General features: G+C 56.2%; 2 protein-coding genes across 2 annotated transcripts; both read left to right on the top strand.

The window, feature by feature from the left end:
• The first annotated feature begins 3,486 nt into the window (after positions 1-3,486).
• Positions 3,487-9,096, top strand: LOC136570858 (maestro heat-like repeat-containing protein family member 6). The gene is made up of 13 exons (XM_066571263.1): positions 3,487-4,183; positions 4,477-4,541; positions 4,628-4,777; positions 4,963-5,111; positions 6,108-6,245; positions 6,511-6,625; positions 6,798-6,917; positions 7,126-7,281; positions 7,416-7,571; positions 7,717-7,818; positions 8,186-8,288; positions 8,565-8,621; positions 8,894-9,096. Exons 1-13 carry the CDS (start codon positions 3,487-3,489, stop codon positions 9,094-9,096), a joined length of 2,211 nt encoding a protein of 736 aa, XP_066427360.1.
• Positions 9,097-19,039: 9,943 nt separating this feature from the next.
• LOC136570859 (zinc finger protein 239-like) lies at positions 19,040-19,459 on the top strand. The gene has a single exon (XM_066571264.1). The coding sequence runs from the start codon at positions 19,040-19,042 to the stop codon at positions 19,457-19,459; it is 420 nt and encodes a 139-aa protein (XP_066427361.1).
• The last annotated feature ends 4,482 nt before the right edge of the window (positions 19,460-23,941 follow it).

Genomic DNA, 23,941 nt, shown 5'->3' on the forward strand with positions numbered 1-23,941 from the left:
TTCTTTAGTCTTCCCTTGTGCAAATTTCCTCCCATTGCCCACCCCTGTTCCCTCCCCTGCAAACAGCCCATCCCTGGTTGCCCTTTCCTCTCTGGCCCCACTGCCCATTGCAGTTCCTGACTTGGCCCCATGGGAACGTCCCTTGGGCAGCAGGATCATCCTACAAGTGCTGCAGGAATTGTCTGCAGGCCCCTGCAGTGCCTGCTGCTGCTCCCTTGCCAGAGGCACCCCAGGCCAGGGGGGCACATCTGGGCTGCTGTGTCTGCCTCTGGGGCTCCCTGTTCTGGGCAGTGAGGAGGAGCTGCACAGGCTCTGCACGACTGACAGGATGGGCTCTGGGGCTGCCAGGAGAAGCTGAGGGACCTGGGCTGCTGGAGCTCCTCAAGAGGAGGCCCAGGGCTCATCCTGCAGCTGCTCCAAGGGTTCTTTCAGAGAATCCCAGAATCAGCAAGGCTGGAACAGGCCATGGAGATCATCAAGTCCAACCTGTGCCCTGACACTGCCTTGTCTCCCCTGGGCCTCCTCTTCCCCAGGATAAACAAGCCCAGCTCCCTCAGCTGCTCCTCAAAGCTCTTGTGTTCCAGACCCCTCCCCAGCCTTGTTGCCCTTCTCTGGACACGCTCCAGCCCCTCCATGTCCTTCCTAAACTGGGGGCCCAGAACTGCAAACAGCACTCGAGGTGCTGCCCAAGCAGTGCTGAGCACAGGGGAACAATCCCTGCCCTGCTCCTGCTGGCCACACCATTCCTTAGCCAGGCCAGGAGCCATTGGCCTTCTTGGCCACCTGGGCACACGGCTGGCTCATGTCCAGCCTGCTGTCCATTCTGTCCCTGCAGGTCCCTTTTTGCCTGGCTGCTCTCCAGCCCCTCTGGCACCTTGTTGAGGGAGGGAGGCAGGGAGGGAACGGGTCCAGATCCAATCCTTCCTGAAATGTGGTGTTTGCTGGCACTGCCAGTGCCCAGATCTTGATATTTCCATATTCTTGCACAGCCCAAGTCCAGCAATTTGCTGGCACAGAAAGCCACAATCAGGCAATTTCCTGATGCCCATACAGGCGCCCAGACCTGGTGTTTGCTGCCACTGCCAGTGCTCAGATCTGGTATTTCCCTGTTCTGGCAGAGCCAAGTCCAGCAATTTTCTGGCACAGAAAGCCAAATTCTGGCAATTTCCTGCTACCATCATTGGCAATGCCAAGGTCCGGTGTTTGCTGGCACCACCAGTGCCCAGATGCGGGAATTTCCCAGCTGGCACAGCCCGAGTCCAGTAATTTTCTGGCACAGAAAGCCAAAACCTTGCAAATACCTGGTGCTGGCCCCACCCAGAGCTGGTGTTTGCCGGCACTGCCAGTGCCCAGATCCAGCAGTTCCCCAGTGCCAGCACAGCCCAAGTGCAGCAATTTGCTGGTAAAGAAAGCCAAAACCAAGCAAATACCTGGTACCTACAGCAACCCAATCTTGTGTTTGCTGACACCACAAGTGCCCAGATCCAGAATTTTTCAGATGCCGGCACAGCATAATTCCAGCAATATGCTAGCACAGAAAGTTCACATTTGGCAATTTCCCGGTGCTGGCACAATCCCCACCCAGATTTGGTGTGTGCTGGCACTGCCAGTGCCCACATCTGGCAATTTCCCTCTTCTGGCACCGCCCATGTCCAGAATTTGCTGGTAAAGAAAGCTAAAACCTGGCAATTTCCCCTTGCCAGCACCGCCCAGTCTGGGGTTTGCTGGCAGCAGGACCCCAGGAAAGAAGGAAGGAAAGAAGGAAGGCAAAGAAAAAGGCATCCAGATCCAGTCCTTCCTGGAGCCTGGAGCCTGAAATGGGCTGTTTGCTGGCACTGCCAGTGCCCAGATCTGGAAACTTCCCTGTTCCGGCACCGCCCATGTCCAGCAATTTGCTGGCACAGAAATCCAAAACCCGTGGCAGCTTCCTGCTACTGGGTCTGGCACCACCCACATCTTGTGTTTCCTGCACCAGAACCCAGATTTGGAAATCTCCCGATGCCAGCAGAGCCCAAATCTGGCAGATTTCTGTCACTGGCAACGACACCACTCAGATCTGGTGTTTGCTGGCAGTGCCAATGCCCAGATCTGAAAACTTCCTGGTGCTGGCACAGCCCAAGTCCAGTGATTTGCTGGCACAGAAAGCCAAAATTTGGAAATTTGCAGGTTCTGGCTCCAGCACCATCCAGATCTGGTGTTTGCTGGGACTGACAGTGCCCAGATATGGAAATATCCTGGTGCTTTCACAGCCCAGGTCTAGCAATTTGGTTTTAGCTAGCTGGGGCAGAGAAGTTCCTTTGGACTGTGACTTTCCTTTTTCTTGGAACTGTTTAAATCTGCTCTGGACTGAAAACCCAGAAAAACACCGGCAGCTCACACCTGTGGCCCACCGAGCTCTGGGACGCTGCATTCCAGCACCAAAGAGACTTAGAAGAGACCGAGTGAACCAACTACAAGCCACAAAAAGGACTTTCTGAATTTGCCATCTCTTCAGCACTGTCAGAGGTTTCATTTAATATTATTCATTTTTCATCCTTGTGAATACTTTACTTGTTAAATAAACTGGGTTTTTTCACTTTTCTCGAGGGAAGTCTTTTCCTGAACTAGTAGGGGGAGGGGCCACTTGAACTTGCTTTCTAGATGGACCCTTTTGGAGGTTTCCTCCCAAAATTTGCCCTAAACCAGCACAAAGAGTCATCATGAAAATTTCACCAGTGGCATAATTTCCTGGTGGCAAATCTTGTGACAGAAGCTTGACCTTGTTCTCCATGAGAGATTCTTGGGAAGAGCAGACAGGAGAAGATTCCTGGAAAACTGAAACAGCTTTCCAGAAGTGAAATGAAAATGAAAGAAACAATCCAAGATGTTTTCCTCTATTTATTTCTATGCTCCCCTTTTCCATGTAATTCCAGATGCACCTCACCTCTAAGATTGGTGACTTAGCAAGTTTTAGACACTCTAAAATACCATGAGCCACACACAGTTTTCCTTCCCCTGTTTTTACGGGAAAGCAACACTGGAGCTGTAAGTGCAGTGCTGGGGTCAGGTAGGAATCCTACACCAAGGGAAGGTGGCCCGACAGTGTTTGACCCTCAGCAAGGACAATGCAGAGCAGCAAGCGAGGGGATTGCTGTGCCAGTGTGCAGGAGTCAGGGCTCTGCATCTGGGCTCACCGCTGCAAAGTTCCCGTGTTTGGACAGACTCAGGGGCTGTGCCCGGGGCGCGCGGGGCTCGAACGTGGGGCGAGTGGGGCGAGTGGGGAACGGACACGGGGACGAACGGCCCCAGTGCTTCAGTTGCAGCGGCGGCAGCGGCGGCAGCAGCAGCGGCAGCGGAAGCACAAGGAGATAGAAAAGAAAAATCTTTCTCTCTTTCTTTCTCTTTCTCTTTCTCTCCCTTTCCCGCTGTCCGGCACCCTTCTCTCGCGGTCCCTTGCCCGGCGTCCCTCTCCTCTCCCCGCCTCCCTCTCCCCTGCCGGGCCGGGCCATGCCCCCGGCCCGCCCCCGGCCCCGGGCGGGGCTGCCCCGTGCCCGGCCCCGGCCGTCCCGCCGCGCTCTCGCCTCCGCCCGGCTCTGGCCGTACTGGCGGTGGCGCTGCTGGGCGGGCATCAGTTCCTGGTGCGGGGGCGGCATCGCCGCCCTTCGGCTCCGCCTGGCCCGAGCCCGGCCCCGGGCCCGAGGCAGGGTCCAGTCCCGACCCCGACCCCGACCCCGGCCCCGGCCCCGGCCCCGGCCCCGGCCCCGGCCCCGGCCCCGGCTCCTCCCGGGGCCCGCGGAGGACACAGGCGGCGCGGCCGCTCCCGCCGCCTCCGCTGCGGCTTCCCCGGCCCGAGCTCCGCCGCTCGGCAGCGCGGCCGCCGGCCCCGAGCCTCCCGTGCCGCGTTCCAAAGAGCGAACGCCTGGGCATGGCCGGCCCGGGGCGGCTGAGGGGCGCTCGGGGGCCGTTGCTGGCCCCGGGCCGAGCGCTGACAGCCGCGTCCCGCCCGCAGGGAAGGCGCACCAGGCCCTGCAGGAGCGGCCCCGGCGGGGTTCGCTGCTGGGGCGCGGGCCAGGAACAGCCATGGAGCGGAGAGCCCCGAGAGTGCCCAAGCTGGCCTGCGTGGAGGAGGAGGAGGAAGAAAGCCCTGGAGCTGCCCCAGCACAGGAGACTGAAGAGGTGGTGCCGTTCCATCCACCGCAGGAGGGTGAGTGGCAGAGCTGGGCTGCAGGGCTGGAGCCTGCAGCCAACTTGGCCCCATGCTATGCCATGCCATGCCATGCCATGCCATGCCATGCCATGCCATGCCATGCCATGCCATCCCCTGGGGAAATGCCCACGGACAGGACGGAAGAGGGGCCAGGCAGATACCCCGCAGTGGCCGTGCTCCATCCCCCTGGAGCATCCCGGGGCTCTCCCTGCCTGGGAGCGCAGGGCTGGGCTGTGTTCTCCGGCCTCTCCCGCAGCCCCTCAGGTCTGGCTGCGCTCGCTCTTTGCCAGATGCAGCCCTGGAGTTCACACAAGAGCAGGAACGCACCCGTGGCCGCTTCCGAAGAACAGCGCAGGTACCGGCAGCCACCCCCACCTGCTCAGCCCAGCCCCGTGTGTGGAGCACTCATTGCAACATCCCCGGCTTCTTGTCGTCCTACAGCTCGTTTGCGACTTTATCAGGAGCATTCGTCAGGAAGAGAGCAGCACCATGGGCACTGGGCTCAGAGCTCACTCGGAGCTCCTCAATCATGAGACCAGTGCGGCCCTGCTGGATTTGCTCGTGGAGAAGGGGGCTGCCAGGCCAGAGCAAGTGAGCAGCCTGGGGCCAGGCTTCAGTTCCCCCATGAGTCCCGTGGCTTCCCCAGCCACGGCTGCTGGTCCCTGGGAGCCTTTGAGGCCATGGCAGTGCCCTGGCAAGGGAAGCATTCTCTGGGGACCCTGGGGACATTGCTCCCTCTGGCAGCTTTCCAAGTCTTCCTCCTGTGCCTTCTCCAGGTGCCCGCCATGGTGAGGTACATTCACCGATGGCTCAAGGCCAATGATTCTGCCGAGCACAGGCTGGACAAGGCCCTGCTGAATGTCACCAAAGCACACCCGGATGACACAGTCCTGACGCTGCTGCGTGTGGCCCCGTCCTGTGACAGGTATGGGGCCCACCTGCCCAGAGGGCTCAGGCCTCCCCAGCTCATCACCCTGTACCGCCTGTCCCAGGTGTCTGACCAACAGAGAGTTCCAGGGCCCTCTGGCTGCTGCCTTTCCCAGCCCTGGCCCGTCAGCCCCCGAGCCTGCTGCCAATGCTCCCTTGCTGCCCCTCAGGGCTCTGTCCCCACAGGGCTGGGCTGCCTGGCTGCTGCCGGCGAGTGGCAATGGGCAGAGGCAGAGCCGGCGGTCAGCCCGGGCCCCTAGGGATGCCCAGGCCATGGTGCTGTGTCTGAGACCCCCCTGAGACAGAGCTCTAACCCCACAGAGCTGCCATCTCCATGTGGAAGACCATCATGTGCTCGTCCAGGACTGCAGAGCCAGTGTAGCTGATACTCCTGGATGTGCTGGGGAGCTGGCCAGAGCGTAGCACATGCACCTCTGATGGGGACAAAACGGGTGTCTTTGGCCTGGCTGTGAGTTTCCGCAACTGGCCTTTGCTGGCCCCAAGACCGCCTCTCCAGCAGCTCTCCATCCTCCTTCCCCCACTGCATCTCCCTGCCTCAGGCGCTGGCCTGAAACCTGGCCCAGGGGCAGCTTCAGGCCCACCAGGGCCCGTCTCCCCCTGCCAAGGTCTCTCTGGGCCTCTCCCTGCCCTGTTCGGGCCCTGCCACACGGACACCTCAGCACTGAGCGCTGTCTCGGGGGGCTTTGTCCCTTGCAGGCAACCGTGGTGATGTGGAAGATCCTCCAGGAGCCCCCTGTCCCACGTGTAGTGGAGCCATATTTCCCCCACCTATTTGTGCATCTGCTCTTCCAAGTGTTCTTCAGCACAGAAGAGATGCCAGAGGAGGTCGAAACCTTCTGGAAGGGATGCCAGGAAGAGCACGGCCTTGCCACCAGCCCCAACAGGTGCTCCATGCCAGTCCTCCTGTCCATGCCACGTGGCCTGCCAAGGAGCCAGTGCTGCCAGTGTAACCTGGGCTTTGCTGTGCACACAGGTTTGCAGTGCAGACCCTGAAGTCCCTGCTCTGCCTTCTCCAGTGTGAGCACGTGGTGGTGTCAATGGAAGGCGAGCGTGGCTGGGACACGCTGCTCTGCGTTGATACCCACCACTGTGCCGTGGCTCTGCTAGCCGGGTGAGATCCCCCTTGTCCCCATTGCTCCCGGCATTTGTGCCCTGTGCCTGGGCTGTCCCACACGGTCCCCATGGGCCAAAGGGACGAGGGACAGCCAAGCAGGCTGGAAAAAGGCTGGGAAAGGAGGGTGCCCAGGAGTGGCCACATCTCAAAGGGCCCAGGTCCCCTGGCTGGGTGGTGGGGAAAGACAAGAACTGTGTGAGTCAGTGCTGGGAGAGGCTTCCCCCCCCGGCTCAGGGTCTTAGTGCCATTTTCCACCTTCCAGGGAGATGTGCCATGCATCCAGGCCCTTGTGTAAAAGGATCTTAGACTGCCTTCTTGAGATGCTCAGCAAAAAGAGGCCATACTGGGATTTCCTTGCTCTGGCATTCCTTGCGGAGGTGAGCCTGAAGGCCAGCATGAGCTGGCTGAGCTGCCTCCCAGCTCTCTGCCCTCTCGTCACTGCAGCCGCCTGGGACGGTGCCCGCGCCCTGTGCTGCTGCCTGGGCCCAGCCCTGTGCGGCTCTGGGCTCCTGCCGGCCGGCTCCCCCGTCACTGGCCTGTGCCTTTCAGGGCCTCGAGTGCCTGGACTTGAGGGAATGCAGGGACAGCATCATGGATGTCTTGCCAAGGCACCTGCGGAGGGAGCGCGCAGACACTGGCAGCCAGCATCTCAGGGACCATTCCCCGCTGGTGAGAAGGGGGCAGTGGCTGAAGCCGTGCAGGCAGCGTGGGGCTGGGCAACGCAGTTGCTTGGCCCTGCCTGGGCTTTGGGCACTGGGGCAGCTGCTCCCAGCTCTCATCCCTCCCGCTTCAGCTGCCCGAGTGCTTCAGGACAGGCCTTTGGCCTCTGGGCCCTGCGGCAGCAGGGTGCCCTTTCACAAACTTGCCTTCCGCACAGGCCGAAAGAAGGCGGAGCCTGACTGAAAGGCTCATGGGGCTCCTGCTCAGGATGACCACCAGGATACTGGGCTATCTCTTCCTGGATGATGGTGCCGGGATACCCAGCTCCGTGGCCCTGGACCTGGCTAAGCTGTTCCTGCCACTCTTTGACAACGTAAGGCTCTGTGCCCCCAGCCACGGCCACTGGCTGCTGCCCGGACACTCGGTGCCCTGTGGAGATGCAGGCCTATGCCAATTGTGGGCCAGAATCAGCTGATGCTGAGCTCTTGCTGCCTTCCTATTCTACAGGGTGATTGCCAGGTGCAGCAGCTCTCCATGATTCTCTTTCACACCATGATGTCTTCTATAGAAGAAGAAGGAAAAAAGCCCCTGATGACACAAGTGTGTCAGAGCCTGCTCCCACTCTTCTTCCACTGCCATGATGAGAATCTGCGTGTGGCAGAGGTGAGGACTCGTGGGCTGCTGCTGTCCCCCTGGCAGGGGGCTCGGCTGCCTCCTGCCCTGCGCCTGCTGGACTGCAGCCTCCTCCAGGCTGCAGCTCCTGTGCCCTGGGCTCTGGGGCCATCTCCGCGTCTCTGCTGCTCTCCAGACTTCTCGGGGAACGCTGCTTTGTGCGGTCAAGTTCCTGAAAAGGAAAGATCTTGAAAAAACTGTGAAGAAAGAAAAACTCTCAAAGTTCGCTGAGCTCCTGGTAAGGATGGCCTGCAAGCCCCAGCCTCAGGCTGGAGAAGGCCCCTGAGGGCGGCGCTCAGTGTGCGGGGCGGGCAGCTGTGTCCCTGCCCGCTGCTGCAGCCAGAGGCCGCGCGGGCTCTGCTCCAGGCTCCCGTGGGCCCGAGCCGGGTGTCCATGGAGCCCCAGCCCGGCGGGGCTGCGGGCCGGCACCGCGGCTCCCCGGGCAGCAGCCGGCCCGCTGCCCCCTCCCCTCGGGAGCCCTTGGCCAGCGGCTGCTGGCCGCGCCTCAGGACTGTGCGGGCAGGGGAGGCCGGGGCTGGGCGCAGGCAGCGCCCGGCCCAGGGGCTGAGCCCGCGCCAACCCTTCCCTCCTGCCGCTCTCTGCAGCTGGCAGAGGACAGGAGCCGAGCGGCCGCGCACGTGCGCCAGGCCCTGCGCTACCTGGAGAGCCCACAGAAGCCCCTGCGAGAGGCGGCCATCAGGTTCATGGGTGAGCCACGAGCCCGGGCTCCCTCCCCGGCCCGCCGCAGCTCGGCCCCGGCCCCGCCTGCTGCCCCGGCAGCGCCAGCCGGGCCTGGCTCCGTGGAGCCCCGCCTGGCCTGGGCATTGCTGCTGCCGCCCTCTGGCAGCCGTGCCCTGGGGCAGCAGCGTGCGGCAAGGGCCGGGCTGAGCCCTGCCGGGCCAGCAGCCCGTGTGGCCACAGCGCTGGCAGCGCCGCCGGCAGGGAGCTGTGCCGCTGGCGCCGTGACAGGCTCTGTGTTCACAGGCATGGCCGGGCAGCGCCTGAGGGGGCAGCAGCGAGAGCTGCAGCTGATCTGCAGAGGTGAGTGAGGGCAGCAGGCTGGCAGCGCGGGCTGCCGGGGGGAGAGCTGCAAGCCCTGCCCCGGCTGTGGAGGGCTCTGCTCCCGTGGCCAGAGCACACTGAGCTTTCAGGGCCACGTGGGCCATTGGTGGCCAGCAGCTTCGGCCTGATCCCCTTGCTCCCTGCTCCCTCCTGCCCATGGCAAGAGCCGGCTGCGATGGCCCTTGCAGGGGGCTCTCCTGGGCTCCCCGCAGATCCGGCTCTGACCGTGGCTCTGTTCCTCTTTCTTGCAGCCCTGGAACGCCGGACGAAGGACAGGAGCAGTGCCGTGTCACAGCTGGCACTTGAAACACTGCATGTCCTCCTGGCAATACAGCGTGGGCGATATTCCACCATGCAGAGGCTGCAAGATCAGCTGCGCAGGGCATGGAGGACTCGGCCTCGCCTGTCGGGTCTCGGCTGCCTGCTCTGCCGGATGACTGAGGAGGAGAGCTGATCTGGGAGGCTGTCTTTGCTGGGGCAACCTGAGCCAGGGGTAATTTTCTTTTTCTTCAAGATTTTTCTTTTCTTCTTTTCCATTTTTTGTTTATATTATAAATAAATAAATTCTAGAGTATATTATAATTATATATATTATTATATATTATAGATTACTGTAAATACCTCAATTCTAGAATGTGTTATGATATACAGACTGCCAGGAGCTTTTCTTTGCTGCCCAGGGTGTGCAGGGCAAGAGGCAGGAAAGGATGAAAAGGGTGCTTGTGCTCAGCAGCACAGCAGGCTGAGGGGTGGTGAGGCCCTGAAGGGGGAAAGGGTGCTTGTGCTCAGCCAGCTGCCCAGGCGTGCAGTGGGCAAGGGGAAATGGCCAGAAGCCCCTTGGCCTGTGGTGGTTCTGCTGAAGCCTTTGTGGTGCCGCCAGAGCGGCTGGGCAGGGCTGGAGCTGCGGGGATCCCTGCCAGAGCGGTGCCTGGAGATGGCCACAAGCCCTGTGCCAGGCAGGAAGCGCCATCCGTGTCCTCCTGCCCGTGTGCTGCTGCCTGCCTTGCTGAGGGCTCCCAGGTGCCTCTGGATGGGGCTGCTCTGGAGCTGCTGCCAGGCAGCTTGGCTGGGCTGGGGCAGAGCCTGAGGGGCTGGGGCGCTGGCGAGCCCTGAGCAATTGGCTGTCAGAGGCCATAAGCAGCCCTTGTTTGCTTTGGGACCACCGTGATTTTGGGGGGCAGTGCAGGGGGGAAGAGAGAAAGTGTGGGCTTCCCTCAGCTATGTAGGAGGAGTTGGGCCTTCCTCAAGGCCCTGACAGAGTTTTTACTGTTTTTCTTGTTTTGCCTTTTTGTCTCTAATCTCTTTTCAAGAATGTGTTGTTTGTTTTTCCAGAGGAAGTGATCAAGGTGGTCCAGTGTGGATGGGGAAGTGCTTGGGAGCAGCTGTGGTGTGGATGGGCCATGCCCTTGGAGAAGGCTGAGGACATTGTTTGGGAGCAGCTTTTCTTCCAGCCGTGGGTGGCGTGAGGTGGGTCCCTGTGTGCTTGGCAGGGTGGGATCAGAGCTTTTGGGAGATGGCAGCGAGCACAGGAGCATCCTGCTCTGGGCAGCTGCTGAGGGCTGGATGTTCCGTGGCTGGCTGCAGCCTGGGCACATGTCCTGTCCTCCTGCTCTGCTGCCAAAGGCAGCAGGGATGGGCAGCTCTGGGCACAGCTCTGGGCACAGCCAGCATGGCCTGGGCACCGCGGGCCTTGGCACAAGGGGACAGGAGCCCTCAGCTGACGGGCACTTTCTGCTTTCTCTCCTTGCAGCCGGGCTCTGCGGCTGCTGAGGCTGCTCTGGGCTCTGCCAGGGCTCTGCTGGGCTCAGCCCTGGGCCCAGCTGGGCTGGCTCTGCCCTCACATTGCTCTGACAGCTTTGCATCAGATGAGCCCATTGCGAGCACAGCGCCTGAGCTTTCTGCTTTGGCAGGTGAGTGAGACTCTGCTGCAGGCCCAGAGATTGCAGCTGGGGACACACATCCAACTGGCAAGGACCCAAACTCTCCACAGTCCCAGCTGAACACCTGGATCTGCACAGGGTGTTTTGTCTGTCCCATTCTTCCCTCTTGATTGGCTGGAATTGTGCAATTGCACTTTCTTCCTCCTCTAGAAGTGCCACGAGTGGGCCAAAGCTGGTGAGTGGGCAGTGCTCCTGAGGCAGTGCAGTCTGGAGCTGATGGATGGAGAATTGCCCTTCTGCACTGCCAAACCAGAGCAAAAAGCTGTCAGTGGGACTTTGTGACTCTAAGAAATCCCTGGCAGTTTCAAAGGGAATGTGCAGCTCATTCCCAGGCTGAGAAGGAAGGTCATCTTCTCAAGGATTTGAGCTTTGACAGAGTTTAGATTCCCAATCCTGCTTGGAGCTGGCAGGGCACAAAGCAATTTCTTCTTCCTTCACACCAATTTCACCACAATTCAAAATTGCAGTATTGGAAACAAACCCGAAAATCTTTTTTAAAAAGGTTACTGAGGCCAGTAAGATGGATCCATGCCATTACCACATTTACAAAATAAATACCTGAGTTCTCTTTTTAAGAAAGATCCGTTACCTCTTAATCCAAAGTTATGCACTATTTTTCTTTACACACTTGGGTTTTGTTTTTATCTTTCACATTCTCTTCTGTGATTTATTAATTTCTTTGTCTTTCTTTTTTTTTTAACAGAAAACATGTCCTACAAAAGGAATGTCCTTTGCTCCTGGTTCCCGTGTGGAGCAGCTCCCTTCCTGCTGGCTGAGCTGCTCAGGCAGAGCCCGGCAGCTCCTGGCCCTGCAGGGCTGAGCCTTTTCCCCATTGCTGGGCACAGACTGATGGAGCAGCACTGCTGAACACGGGCACACAGAGGGACCAGCAGCAGCTGCCTTTGGCCACCTGAGGCTCCGAGGCCCAAACTCTGAGCAGCCAGGGCTGGAAGAGACTGGCAGGATCTGATCCCTGACTCTGGGCCAGGGCTGCACAAATGACCCCACAGCAGCAGCAGCAGCAGCAGCAGCAGCAGCAGCAGCAGCAGATGGAGCTGACTTTCAGCACAGCCCCTGCCCCTGTTCCCTCCCGTGTGCAGCGGTGTCACAGCAGCCTGAGGCACCTGGGAGCCCCCAGTGCCAGCAGGGACTTGAGATGGCAGCCCTGGGCTCCTGGAGGCTGTGCAAGGAACGGAGCTGGGCACTCCCTGTCCATGGGGAGCTTGCAGATGGAAAAGGCTGCTGTGCCCAGGCAGCTCCAAGGGCACAGAAAGGAGGCTCTGGAGCACTGGATCTGTGCAGTGCCACAGTCCTGGGCAGCAGCCAGCGAGCCCTGGGGGAACAGAGGGCACAGCAAGAGGGACAGAACCAGCCAAGGGCAGAGACTGGGAAGAGCCAGGCCCGGGAGCAGGAACAGCTGCTCTGTTGCACTCTTGGAGAAAGCTCTTGGCTGGTTCCAAGCGCTGAAAGGCGTGAAGGGCAGAGAGGAGGCCACAGCAAACAATGCTCCTGTTTGCACAGCCTCCCCTCTGCGTGTCCCAGAGGAATTGGATGGACTGTGTTCTTCTCTCCGAGTCGTCTCGTTCAGCATGAGCAGCTCAGCACCAGGAGCTGAAGGAGCTGAAGCCTCAGGCCACAGGAGCTGGGCAATAGGAGACTTTTGGAGCAAAGTAATGCTGCTAAAATAGCCCCAGCTGAAGGCAGTGGATAGAATCATGGAATCACAGAATCCTTTCTGTTGGAAAAGCCCTCTGAGCTCACCCAGTGCAGCCGCTCAGCCAGCAGTGCCAAGCCCAGCACTAAAGCACGTCCCTGAAGTGCCAAGGCCTGGACACCAGCCCTGAGTGAGGCCTGAACAGCAGGCCCTGAGCCAAAGGTGGCCTCTGGATGAACCTTCCAAGCAAAGGTTATCTTTGTATCTGCTCCCTAATGAAATATGCATGGTCATTAGCACTGTGATAGATGCAGCCACTCCTTATTGAACCATGTATTGAGCTTTCTGTATTTAGAAGCCAGACAAGGCCATGAAATCTGACATCTGGCCTTGTTTGGGGCTGTATGGTCAAAGTCAGCTCCCTTGGTTCCTCCCTGAGCCCTGGCCAGGCTTTGGGAGGGGCCCAAGAGGAGGATGAAACCAGATGTTGCCACAGTAGCAGTGCTGTCAGTTTGTTCATGCAGCACTGTCAGAGCTGGGCCCTCTCCCAGCGGGGTTGGAGCCTCAGCTGGGGCTGGAGGCCCCTGCAGGAATTGCCAGTGCCCAGGAGTGGCTCTGCAGCCCTTGGCTGTGACAGCTTCCCCAGCTGCTGTGTGCATCTGGGGCATGGTAAAGGCTGAGGGTAAATGCTGCTGGATCTTTCTTAGTCACTGCAGGCAATCTTTGGTGGGGATGATTGGGTGCATTGCTGAGCTGCTCCTTTTGTGATTCTTTGCTGCTGTGAACTGCAGGAAATGACACTGATTCCTTCAGTTGGAATCTGTGTCTTTGGTGCTGACTTTGCCCACTGGTGAAACCAAACTGGCACAGTCTGGCCAGATCCCAACAAAATGTCACTTGTTCAGTGTCAATGTGAGGAATCAGTGCCATCAGAAATTCCCAGATGGGAAGCCCTTCCCTGGAGTTCCCTGGCTCTGGAGTGGGCTGAGGTCAGAGCCCCGTGGGAGCAGTGGGGCAGTCGGGTAAAAGAAGCTGCAGCCCTGGATGTCTTCAAATGCATCCAAAAGTTGCATATGGAAAAGGAAAAGACCTTGTGTGTTTGGGCAGACAAAGATGAATTTGTTGAGAGTACATTGGAAACAGCACCTTCAGAAGGAACAATTATTGTTGGAATGCTCCCACATGGAGCAACAGAAGAAGGTTTATTTCTTGAGCTCAGATGGATTTGTGCAAGTGAAATATTGATATATTGTATCATTATATACGTATTTATAGTATAAGACATTAATATATATATTTATATATGTAGTTATATATTTTTAATATGTATCTATATTTCGATATGTCTATATCAATATCTACATAAAAAATAGGAATAATGTGAAATAGTGCTGACATTACTAATTTGGTAGCTTTGGCTGCTCAGGGATGTAACACTAAATACCCTACAGAACAGGATTGGCCAGGACCCTAATGTCAGTGGTCAACTTTGTGAGATTGTATACAATGAAAAAAGGAGGAAGGGAGGAAATTGGCGATTTTTACAGGGTGTGCTGATACTGTGATGCAGAATGCTTTGTCTGTTCCTGTGAAAAATACAGTGATTAAGCCTGCAGGGTTTTTCATGTACCAGACTATGCACAAGCTGCAGGATTGGTTGCATGGGTGAAGGGGTTGTTAAAAGAGCATTTGGAAAAATGAGGAGATGGGAACCTTTTCCCATGGAGAACCCATCTCCCAGATGTGCCCCATGCCCTCAACAATGGCCCACTGGGGAAATGGGAACCCCCTGGCTGTGCACGGCTGCCCCCAGTTGGCAAATCCAACCATGGGCAGTGAGACTTGGGCTGCCTGGGAAATTGTTCTGGCTGTGATGGCCCCTGGCAGGGCCAGCCCAGAGGCTGCAGGGCTGGGCCTTCATGCATTGGAATTAATTAGGATAAATTCAAAGCAAATGAGAGCTATCAATTCTGCAACAGGAATTCAGATTCCTCCAGAACACTTTGCTTTGGTAACTGCTCCCTTGGAGCTTGGCCTTGCAAAGTGTTCCTGTCATGGCAGGAGGAATTGATGCAGAATATCCAGGAGAAATTACAGTAATTCTGTTAAACAATAGTGAACAAGATTGGATTATTCAACCCCGTGACAGGGTAGCACAATTATCAATATTGCAATTTTAAGAACAACTGTGAAAAAAGGAGATCCAGCTCCAGTCACCACCGTTTGTGGAGATAAAGGGTTTGGATCCAGCAGCCCTAATAATGGAGCCAGAGTGTGGGTCCAGAGGCCAAAAGGCCCTCCCGAGGCAGCTGAAGGAGCAGCTCCTGGGAAAGACAACTCTGAGTCCTGAAACCTGGGCATGAACAATGGGAATGTGTCCCTGCAGCCAAGGATTGTGTGTGAGAACAAGTAGATCTGACAGGATATTGTTTTACACATGCTGCCAGACCAGATCTGCCTGTTTGCCCCAAGGGCCCCTTTGGGAAATGCTCTGATCCACAGGGCTCCATGTGAAGGCTGCTGTGACACTGAGGGACTTGCACAGGAATTGCATCCAGGAGCCCGGGTGCCCCTCAGGGACTGGGACCCGGCCCCTTCCAGCCAGAGGGGAAAGGGCCCCCCCAAGCCTTGTTGGCCCCAGACAACATGGTAAAGCTGAACAGCAAAGGGCCTGGGGGCATTATTCTGGAATTAAAAAGGTGCCAGCTCCATGGACAACAGAATTCTTGTTCCTAATGTGAATGAGATTGAGAAAAAAGAATGAAGAACGGTGTCACTAAAGTACTACTGATGTCTGTAAGGTGTTCTTGATAGTCAGCCAGAATCTTTGTCTGCCACAAACACCTCTAGTGTTTCACCAAGGGGTTAGTCATCAAAATGTAATGATGAGTTATGAAAATGTAAAGATCAGGGTAGTCAAAGTGCTGCATGTCACCAACTGCTGGGTGTGTTCTCAGCTGGAGTTGGCAGGAATGGGGCTCCCTTGGAGGGCCCACCCTGTGGGGTGGCCAGAACTCTGTCCATGGGCTCTGACTCGTCACTGTCAGGGAAGGGACAGTTAAAGAGAACACAGGAATACCATGATCACTTGGACAGGATTCACTAAGATTTGCCTTCAGGAGAAACCAAAGCCTGTTCTAGTTCCAGAGGCCACAGTGTGAGAGGATTTCTGTGCTTTTGCATCACTGCCAATGTCAGTAGAACTTGGGCTGCTGGAGCTGCTCGGTGTCAGTGTCACACCACTCTTGGCTGCAGGGCCACCATTTTGGGTCCTTCAGGATCAACCACAAGGAAGAGTTGGGGCCCAGAGAACATTTTCCCCCCAAGGAGTGCCTTGGCTTTCAGCAAGCAAAAGATTCTGGTTCACCCAGAGACAAAAGCCAATGGGTGGGAGGGGAAAGAGGGGAGCTCAGCCAGGGCATGAGGAGATGAAATGAGTCAGGCTGCTTTCAGCATTTCCTCAGCACCAAGAGCAGCCTGACCTCCCTTCTCCATCCACCACTGGCAGCTTTGCAAATCAGGAATTGTTTGAGCTGTTGTGCACCCATGTAGAGAGCTTTTTGAATAATTGGTTAGCTGAGAAAAGACATTTCGATGTGATACCAATAGATAAAGATAGGAGAAACAAGCTGGGAACTGAGCAACCAGTGTCCAATCACTGACAAAGGTCACAGTGACCTTCTCTGAAACGAGAAGACGGGGGAGAAAATCGCTTGCCAGAAAATGTAGTTATCTTAGGTAGAGAAGTTAGAAGAATGCAAATATAGAAGCAAAATAATTGTTAGAAGATAAGAGTAGGTGTAGTTAATCTAAGTGTGCTTTAACCAATGATGAGCTCAGCTTTTGCAATATGTATAAGCTTCATTAACACCAATATAAATATGTGTACGCTTTCAATAAACTTTGAGATTTGCTATTCATGCATATAGTGTGTCGCATTTCTCCCGCCGTTCATGACACCCCCACACCAGGATGAGCATCCTGATACAAGAACTTAATTGTGTTTATATCTATTACCACATTTGTCTAAAATTAATTTTAGTATGGAAATCACCTGTGGATGGTGCACTCATCAGACACTACTGGGACATTGCACATAGCTCAGGGAGGAGCGTGATTGTTATTAAATTGTGTCCTGTTCAACTATGGCCTGCTGGCCTTGAAGAGAAACTTTCTGTGCCTCTGAGTCCCACCAGTTCCTGACCCCCAAAGGACACAAACCTGATGAGTTGTGGTTCCCACTCCGATGGTGGCACTTGGACCTTGCTCCATCCCCAGAGCAGAGCTCCCTTGTCCCAGAAAGTGCCTGGCAATGCAGGGATGAAGGAAACAGGACAGGCTGTGGGGATCAGGTGCAGGGCACAGCCAGGGAAATGAATGACTTTTGCATTTTACCGAGCTGTGCCTTCCCTTGGCTTTGCTGGCTGACAATAAATGAACATCCCTCTGGTCTCTGGCAGCTCCTTCTCCAAGGAAAGCAGGGGGGAACTGGAGCCAAGGAGCTGAAACCTGCAGGTCCAGCCTGGGCTGGAGGGAGCTCAGATTTGCACAAGGCTGCTCTGAGTGCCAGGGCTTGGATGGGGGAAATGGTGGGATGGGGGTAGGGACAGAGTCTGATTGATTGTCAGACATAAAGGGTCTTGATTTTCATATCTATTCCAACTGCATGAGGAGGTACTTGGATTCAGTATCAATTGGAGATTGCACATATCAATGAATTTACAGGAAAACCTAAACAGGACCAAAAAATATTTCCTCACTGTCTTTGTAAATATAATATATTCACTTGGAATGCAGTTCTGAAATCTGTCCAATTAACCACGAAAGATTTGGAAATGTAAATCAGATTATTCCCAGAGGCTCAGCTTGTTAAGGTGTGCTGAATGTTAATGAGCTCTGGGGCACTGAATTCCTGAACTGAAGAGCTGAAGGCTGAACAAGCCTCTGGAGAAGTGGAATTCAGAGGCAGCCTCCAAGTTTTTAGAGTGTGTGGAGGACAACTTTTTGTCACAGCTGGTGAGTGAGCCCAGCAGGGGAGGGACTATGCTGGACCTGTTGTTTGGGATTAGAGATGGGCTGGGGGGAGATGTGGTGGTTGGAGGCCGCTTGGGGCATAGTGAGCATGAAATTATAGAGTTCCCAATATTTGTGAAATCAGGAGGAACATCTATAAGACTTTTACATTGGACTTCTGGAGGGCAGACTTTGGCCTGATTAGCAGACTTATTCAGAGGGTTCCTTGGGAAGCAGCCCTTAAAAACAAAGGAGTTTGGGAAGGGTGGGTGTGCTTCAAAACAGAGATCTTGTGGGAACAGGAACAGACTGTCCCTGTGTGCTGAAAGAAGAGTTGATGAGGCAAACGTCCAGCCTGGATGGGCAAGGAGGTTTTGATGGAACATAGGAATAAAAAGAGGATGTATCATCTTTGGAAGGAGGGTCAGGTCTCTCAGCAAGTATTTAAGGGGGTTGCTCGGGCACGTAGGAAAGAAATTAGGGAGGCCAAAGCTCAGTATGAACTTAACTTGGGACATTTTGTAAGGGATAATAAAAAAATGTTTTTACAAATATATTAATGGCAAAAGGAAGGGTAGGACCAACCCTTGTTCTTTATTAGATGTGGGAGGGGACTTAGTAACCGCAGATGAGAAGAAGGCAGAGGTGCTTAACACCTTCTTTGCCTCAGTCTTTAGTGGAAGACTTGCCTACAGGATAACTGTCCTCTTGGGTTGGTAGACAGTGTCAGAGAGCAGAATGATCTGCCCGGGCCAGGGGCTGCACTGCCAGCCCAGAGCCACGTGGGGATCGCCCGGTACCGGCAGGGCAGCAGGGAAACCGGCACTGGGGGAGCAGAAATGGGCAATACGAGAGCTGGGGGTGCTCCAGAAGCCTGGACGTGTTGGGAGCATGGACAGGGGGGACCCCTGGATACCCCAGGAGCCTGAAACAGGGACCCCGGACAGTGCTGACCCCTGGGACGCCTGTGATGCCAAAGTGGTGAGCCCAGAGAAGGGGAACCTGCGGGATTGCCAGGAGCCCCAGCAGCCCAGAGAGGGGAACACCAATACAAACTTGAACTGGAGCAACCCAGACAGGGGGGGCCTCCAGGAGCCCAAAGCGGAGAGACCAGAGAGGGGAAACTGAGGGCTGGGTGTTTTTGCTGCATCTTGGTCATTTGTGTATTTTGGGGGCCTGAATCTTGGTGCTTTGGAGGTTTATATGGGTGGCAGATTCCCAGTGACTTCTAGGGATGGGCTTGGGCAGTAGAAACCCCCTAACCCAATGTGCTCATCCATTGTATTTTTCCCCAAACCAGGATTTCTCTTTCCCAAACCTTGGCTGGATGGAGAAGGAGGCTGTGAGGAAGAGGAAGATGTCCCAGGACACGCAGGCAGGTGAGGAGGAAGTCAGTGCCCCTTTCCCCCTCTCTCCTGCTCCATCTCCCAGCCCAGCACGGGCCCTGGCTGCAGGACAATCCTGCTGTCGATGCCGTCCTGCCAGGGACACATTGGGAGGATCTCCTTCCCTCTGGCATGGAGGCAAATCCCATCTTCTCCTTGTCCTTCCTCCCCCAGACCAGGAGCTGAGGATGGACACCAGGGAGGACAAATCCCCATGGTATAATCTGATGGAAGAGGCTCTTTTGAGTGACTCCACAGCACAGGAATGCAAGAGGGTGGAAAATCCCTGGAGATCCCACACAAGGAGGGGCTGCAAGCCCAGCCCAGGGTGCTCTGAGGCGGAAAGAGCCACCCTGTGCCAGGAAGGTGGACAGAGCTTCAGCCAGAGCTCGGAGCTGGTGGCCCATGAGCAGCTTGGAGTGTGGGAAGAGCTTCAGGCAGAGCAACAGCCTGATCTGCCACCAGATGATCCACACTGGGGAATGGCCTCAGGAGTGTGGCAAGCGTGGCAAGTGTGGAAAGGGCTTCAGCTGCAGCTCCACCCTCATCATCCACCAGTGCATCCACACTTGGCAGAGGCCCTACCAGTGTCCTGAGTGTCTGAAGAGGTTTCAGAGCAGCTCCCACCTCCTCCTGCACCAGCGGATTCACACTGAGGAGAGGCCCTTCCGCTGCCCTGACTGTGGGAAGGGATTCAAGCACAACTCCACCCTCGTCAGGCACCGGCGCATCCACACCGGGGAGAGGCCCTACAAGTGCTCTGAGTGTGGGAAGAGCTTCAGCCAGAGCTCTCACTTGAACAAACACCAACAGAGGCACCGGTAAGGGAAGCCCTGGAATGACTCGACTGAAGGAGGAGCTTCATGCACTGCTCCAGCTTCATCCCCTATTGGAGGACGCACGTTGGGAAGAGTTCTGGTGGTCCATGTTCCCTGTGATCCATGATGGGAAGACACCTGTCCCTTTTCCTGCCCCTGCCAATGACATGATGGGAGATGGAAGAACATGAGGGTCTGGCCATGGCCGTGTCATTACAGTCACTCCCACCTCAGGTCATTGCCAGGGGCAGGAAAGGGACTCTCTCTCTCCCTGAGAAGAAAGGTGTCCTTTCCAGGCAGGACAGAATACGTGGCTGGGAAGACCCAGTCGCTGGTGATGTAGTTTTCTCTGTAAATAGATTTTCTTATCCCTTCTGTTACCAATATTATTTCTGTTCCTGTTTGTTCTTTATGTCGTTGCTATTCCCAGGAAATTGTTCTTATCCCAGCCTGGGATCTTTGTCTTTTGTGCTTTCCATGGGAGGTGGGAGGGCAGCGAGGGCAGCGCGGTTTTAGCGGGAGCAGGAATTTGAGGAATCCCGTTCCTGAACCCCAGCAGGTGGAAACCGAGCATCCCAGCTGGTGCCAGCCCTGGTGGCCATGGCAGCAGCCTTGGGAGCGGGTCCCTGGCTGGGGCTGTGGGAACCTCTTCCCTCTGGTGCCCAGGGACAGGAGTGGAGGGAACGGCTGCAGCTGAGTCGGGGCAGGCTCAGGTTGGATGTCAGGAAAAGGTTTTTGCCCAGAGGCTGCTGGGGCCCTGGCCAGGCTCCCCAGGGAAGGGTCCCAGCTCCAGGGCTCTCTGAGCTGCAGCAGCGTTTGGCCAGCGCTGCCAGGCCCAGGCTGGCATTGTTGGGGTGTCCTGTGCAGGGCCAGCAGTTGGACTGGAGGATCCTGATGGGTCCCTCCCAGCTCAGCCAATTCTGTGCTTCTGGGATCCCATGAGCCTGGGGATGGGGCTGCCAATGGTTGCCATGGCAACGGGCTCCGGCTCCAGGCCTGAGCTGGTTTCCATGGCAACCACCCCTGGCATGGGGTCTCCACGGAGCTGCCGAGGGACTGACCATAGCAACAGGGGGCTGGTGATGGTTGCCATGGAAACTGACCATAGCAACAGGGGGCTGGTGATAGTTGCCATGGAAACTGACCATAGCAACAGGGGGCTGGTGATAGTTGCCATGGAAACTGATCATAGCAACAGGGGCTGGGGATGGTTGCCATGGAAACTGACCATAGCAACATGGAGCTGGTGATGGTTGCCATGGAAACTGACCATAGCAACAGGGAGCTGGTGATGGTTGCCATGGAAACTGACCACAGCAACAGGGGCCTGGTGATGGTCGCCATGCAATGGTGATGGTTGCCCTTGGTGCTGCTGCCATTCTCTGCTGCTGCTGGGGCACTCGGGGCTCTGGCTGAGCAGCAAAGGTGACCCTGAGCCAGGAGCTTTCCTTGCCTGCAGCAAAGCCACGGCACGCAAAGCCCTTCCTGGGGCTGTGCCCTGTGCCAGCAGGGATTGTGCCAGCGGAGCTGACCCGAAATTTCTTCTCCCAGGCAGCTTTAGGACACACAACATGGAAAAGCCAGAGGCCACTCTCAGCTCTGTGCAGTCCTACTGCAGAATCCTGAGTGTGAAGCAGCCTGGGAACAGGGTTTAGTGTCAGGGGAGGGGAACTCAGAGCCCTTCCCTGCCCTGTGGGCTGAGGCTCTGCATTTCCAATGGCCCTGCAGCTGCCAAAGGGGCCTTTTTGGCTCACCTGAGAACAGTTCTGCTGAGAGCCTGTCCTAAACCTGCTTTTCCTGCAAATGTGCCAAATCAATTCTCTTTTTTTGCAGCCCCAGGTCTTGTGTGAGTGCAAGTGTGACAACTGAAGGATGGAACAGCTCTACTTGGAGGGAGTTCTCTTTTTCTTGATTTGTTTTTTTGTTTATTTGGTTGGTTTGGCTTGATTTAGTTTTTTATTCTTTGTTCTGTTTTGGTTGGTTCATTTGTGTTGTTCTTTTGGTTTGGTTGTTTGGTTATGGCGCTGGGGTTTCTTTTGATATGGTTTGTTTGGTTTTTTATTGTTTTTTTCATTTTTTGGTTCTTCTTTTTTTTATTTTTTGGTTTATATGGTTTTGGGGTTTTTTTTAATTCTCTCTTCCTAGAAGCTCTGGGCAGAGCTCTGTGACTGTGTCTGACACTTGTCTGTGGCACTGTGCAGGTGGCCAGGGGGACCTTCCCCGAGCTGTGTGCAGAGGAATCCACATCAGCCCAGGCCGGGGTGGGCAGTGGCCGCTCAGTTCCATGGACTGGACGCGGCTCTGGACGCTTCCCTTGGAGCGACTGCAGGGAGGGAACGCTGGGGCTGTCACTGCTGGGGTGTCACACACAGGGGAACGCTGGGGCTGTCACCACTGGGGTGTCACACACAGGGGACACTGGGGCTGTCACCAATGGGGTGTCACACACAGGGCAACGCTGGGGCTGTCACTGCTGGGGTGTCACACACAGGGGACACTGGGGCTGTCACTGCTGGGGTGTCACACACAGGGGCACTGGGGCTGTCACTGCTGGGGTGTCACACACAGGGGACACTGGGGCTGTCACCAATGGGGTGTCACACACAGGGCAACGCTGGGGCTGTCACCGCTGGGGTGTCACACACAGGGCAATGCTGGGGCTGTCACCAATGGGGTGTCACACACAGGGGACGCTGGGGCTGTCACTGCTGGGGTGTCACACACAGGGGACACTGGGGCTGTCACTGCTGGGGTGTCACACAAAGGGGGCACTGGGGCTGTCACTGCTGGGGTGTCACACACAGGGGAACACTGGGGCTGCCCCACTTCTGCCGTGTCCCCAACAGCTCTGCCAGCACCTTGAGGGAACACAAAGACTGAGCCAAAGGATGAGAATTGCAGAAGGGGCTGAGCTGGGAGGGACCCAATGGGATCATCAAATCCCAGAATCACAGAATCAGAGAATTACTGGGTTGGAAGAGACCTTCAAGACCATCAAGTCCCACCCATGCCCTAACACTTCAACTAAACCATGACACTGAGTGCCACATCCAGCCTTTTATAAACACATCCAGAGATGGTGACTCCATTACCTCCCCGGGCAAACCAATCCAGGACTTTATCACACATTCTGTGAAAACCCTTCTTCCTAATATCCAACCTATATTTCCCTAGGCGCAGCTAAAGATTGTGTGCTCTGCATCTGTCACTTGCTGCCTGGAGAAAGAGACTGACCCCCACCTGACTACAACCTCCTTTCAGGAAGGTGGAGAGAGTGGTAAGGTCACCTCTGAGTCTCCTTTTCTCCAGACTGAACAACCCCAGCTCCCTCTCCTCACAGGATGTGTGTTCCAGACCCCTCCCCAGCCTTGTTGCCCTTCTCTGGACACGCTCCAGCCCCTCCATGTCCCTCCTTAGTTGGGGCACCCAGAACTGGACACAGCACTCAAGGTATGGTGCCAGTACAGGGCAAGAATGCCAGGTACACCAGAGCCAGGTACAGGTGGAGAATGATCTCCCTGCTCCTGCTGGCCACACTGTTCCTGATCCACACCAGGAGCCCTTGGCCCTCTTGGCCACCAGGGCACTCTGCTGGCTCATGTGCAGCCGGCTGCCAACCAGCACCCCCAGGTCCCTTTCTGCCTGGGCACTGTCCAGCCACACCGTCCCCAGCCTCTGGCCTTGCAGGGGTTATTGTGGCCAAAATGCAGGACTCGGCACTTGGACTTAATTAACTTCATCTCATCGGACTCTGCCCCTCCCTCCAACCATTCCAGGTCTCCCTGCAGAGCCCTCCTACCTTCCAGGAGATGGACACACGCTCCCAGCTTAGTGTCATCTGCAGATTTACTAATGAAAGACTCAAGCCCCTCATCCATGGTGTCAAGAGAAATATTGAACAGAGCTGGCCCCAGCACAGAGCCCTGAGGGACACCACTGGTGCCTGGCCCCAGCTGGATGCAGCACCGCTCACCACCACTCTCTGGGCCCATCCAGCCAGTTCTGAACCCAGCACAGAGTGCTCCTGTCCCAGCCCTGGGCTGCAGCTTTTCCAGGAGTGTGCTGGGGGAGACAGTGCCAAAGGCCTTGCTGGAGTCCAGGCACACAACACCCACAGCCTTTCCTGCATCCACCAGGAGGCTCACCTGGTCATAGAAGGAGACCAGCTTGGTCAAACACGACCTACCCCTCCTAAACCCCTGCTGGCTGGCTCTGATCCCCTGGCCATCCTGGAAGTGCTGGGTGATGACACTCACTAGAAACTGTTCCATTGCCTTACCGGGTACTGAGGTCAGGCTGGCTGGCCTATAATTATCAGGATCCTCCTTTGCACCCTTGTTGTGAATGGGTGTCACATTGGGCAGCTTCCAGTCATCTGGAACCTCACCAGGGAGCCAGGACTGCTGGTAAATGATGGAGACTGGCTTGGCAAGCTCAGCTGCCGGCTCCCTCATCACCCTGGGGTGGATCCCATCTGCTCCCAGGGATC

Source organism: Molothrus aeneus, unplaced genomic scaffold (assembly GCF_037042795.1).
Source record: "Molothrus aeneus isolate 106 unplaced genomic scaffold, BPBGC_Maene_1.0 scaffold_40, whole genome shotgun sequence".
NCBI classification, from domain to species: domain Eukaryota; kingdom Metazoa; phylum Chordata; class Aves; order Passeriformes; family Icteridae; genus Molothrus; species Molothrus aeneus.

Bases quoted from the DNA above. Each gene is read 5' to 3' on its own strand.
- LOC136570858 (XM_066571263.1), top strand. From the start codon at position 3,487: ATGCCCCCGGCCCGCCCCCGGCCCCGGGCGGGGCTGCCCCGTGCCCGG. The intron at 4,184-4,476 runs GTGAGTGGCAGA...GCTCTTTGCCAG, and splicing joins GTTCCATCCACCGCAGGAGG to ATGCAGCCCTGGAGTTCACA. The intron at 4,778-4,962 runs GTGAGCAGCCTG...TGCCTTCTCCAG, and splicing joins GGGCTGCCAGGCCAGAGCAA to GTGCCCGCCATGGTGAGGTA.
- LOC136570859 (XM_066571264.1), top strand. From the start codon at position 19,040: ATGAGCAGCTTGGAGTGTGGGAAGAGCTTCAGGCAGAGCAACAGCCTG.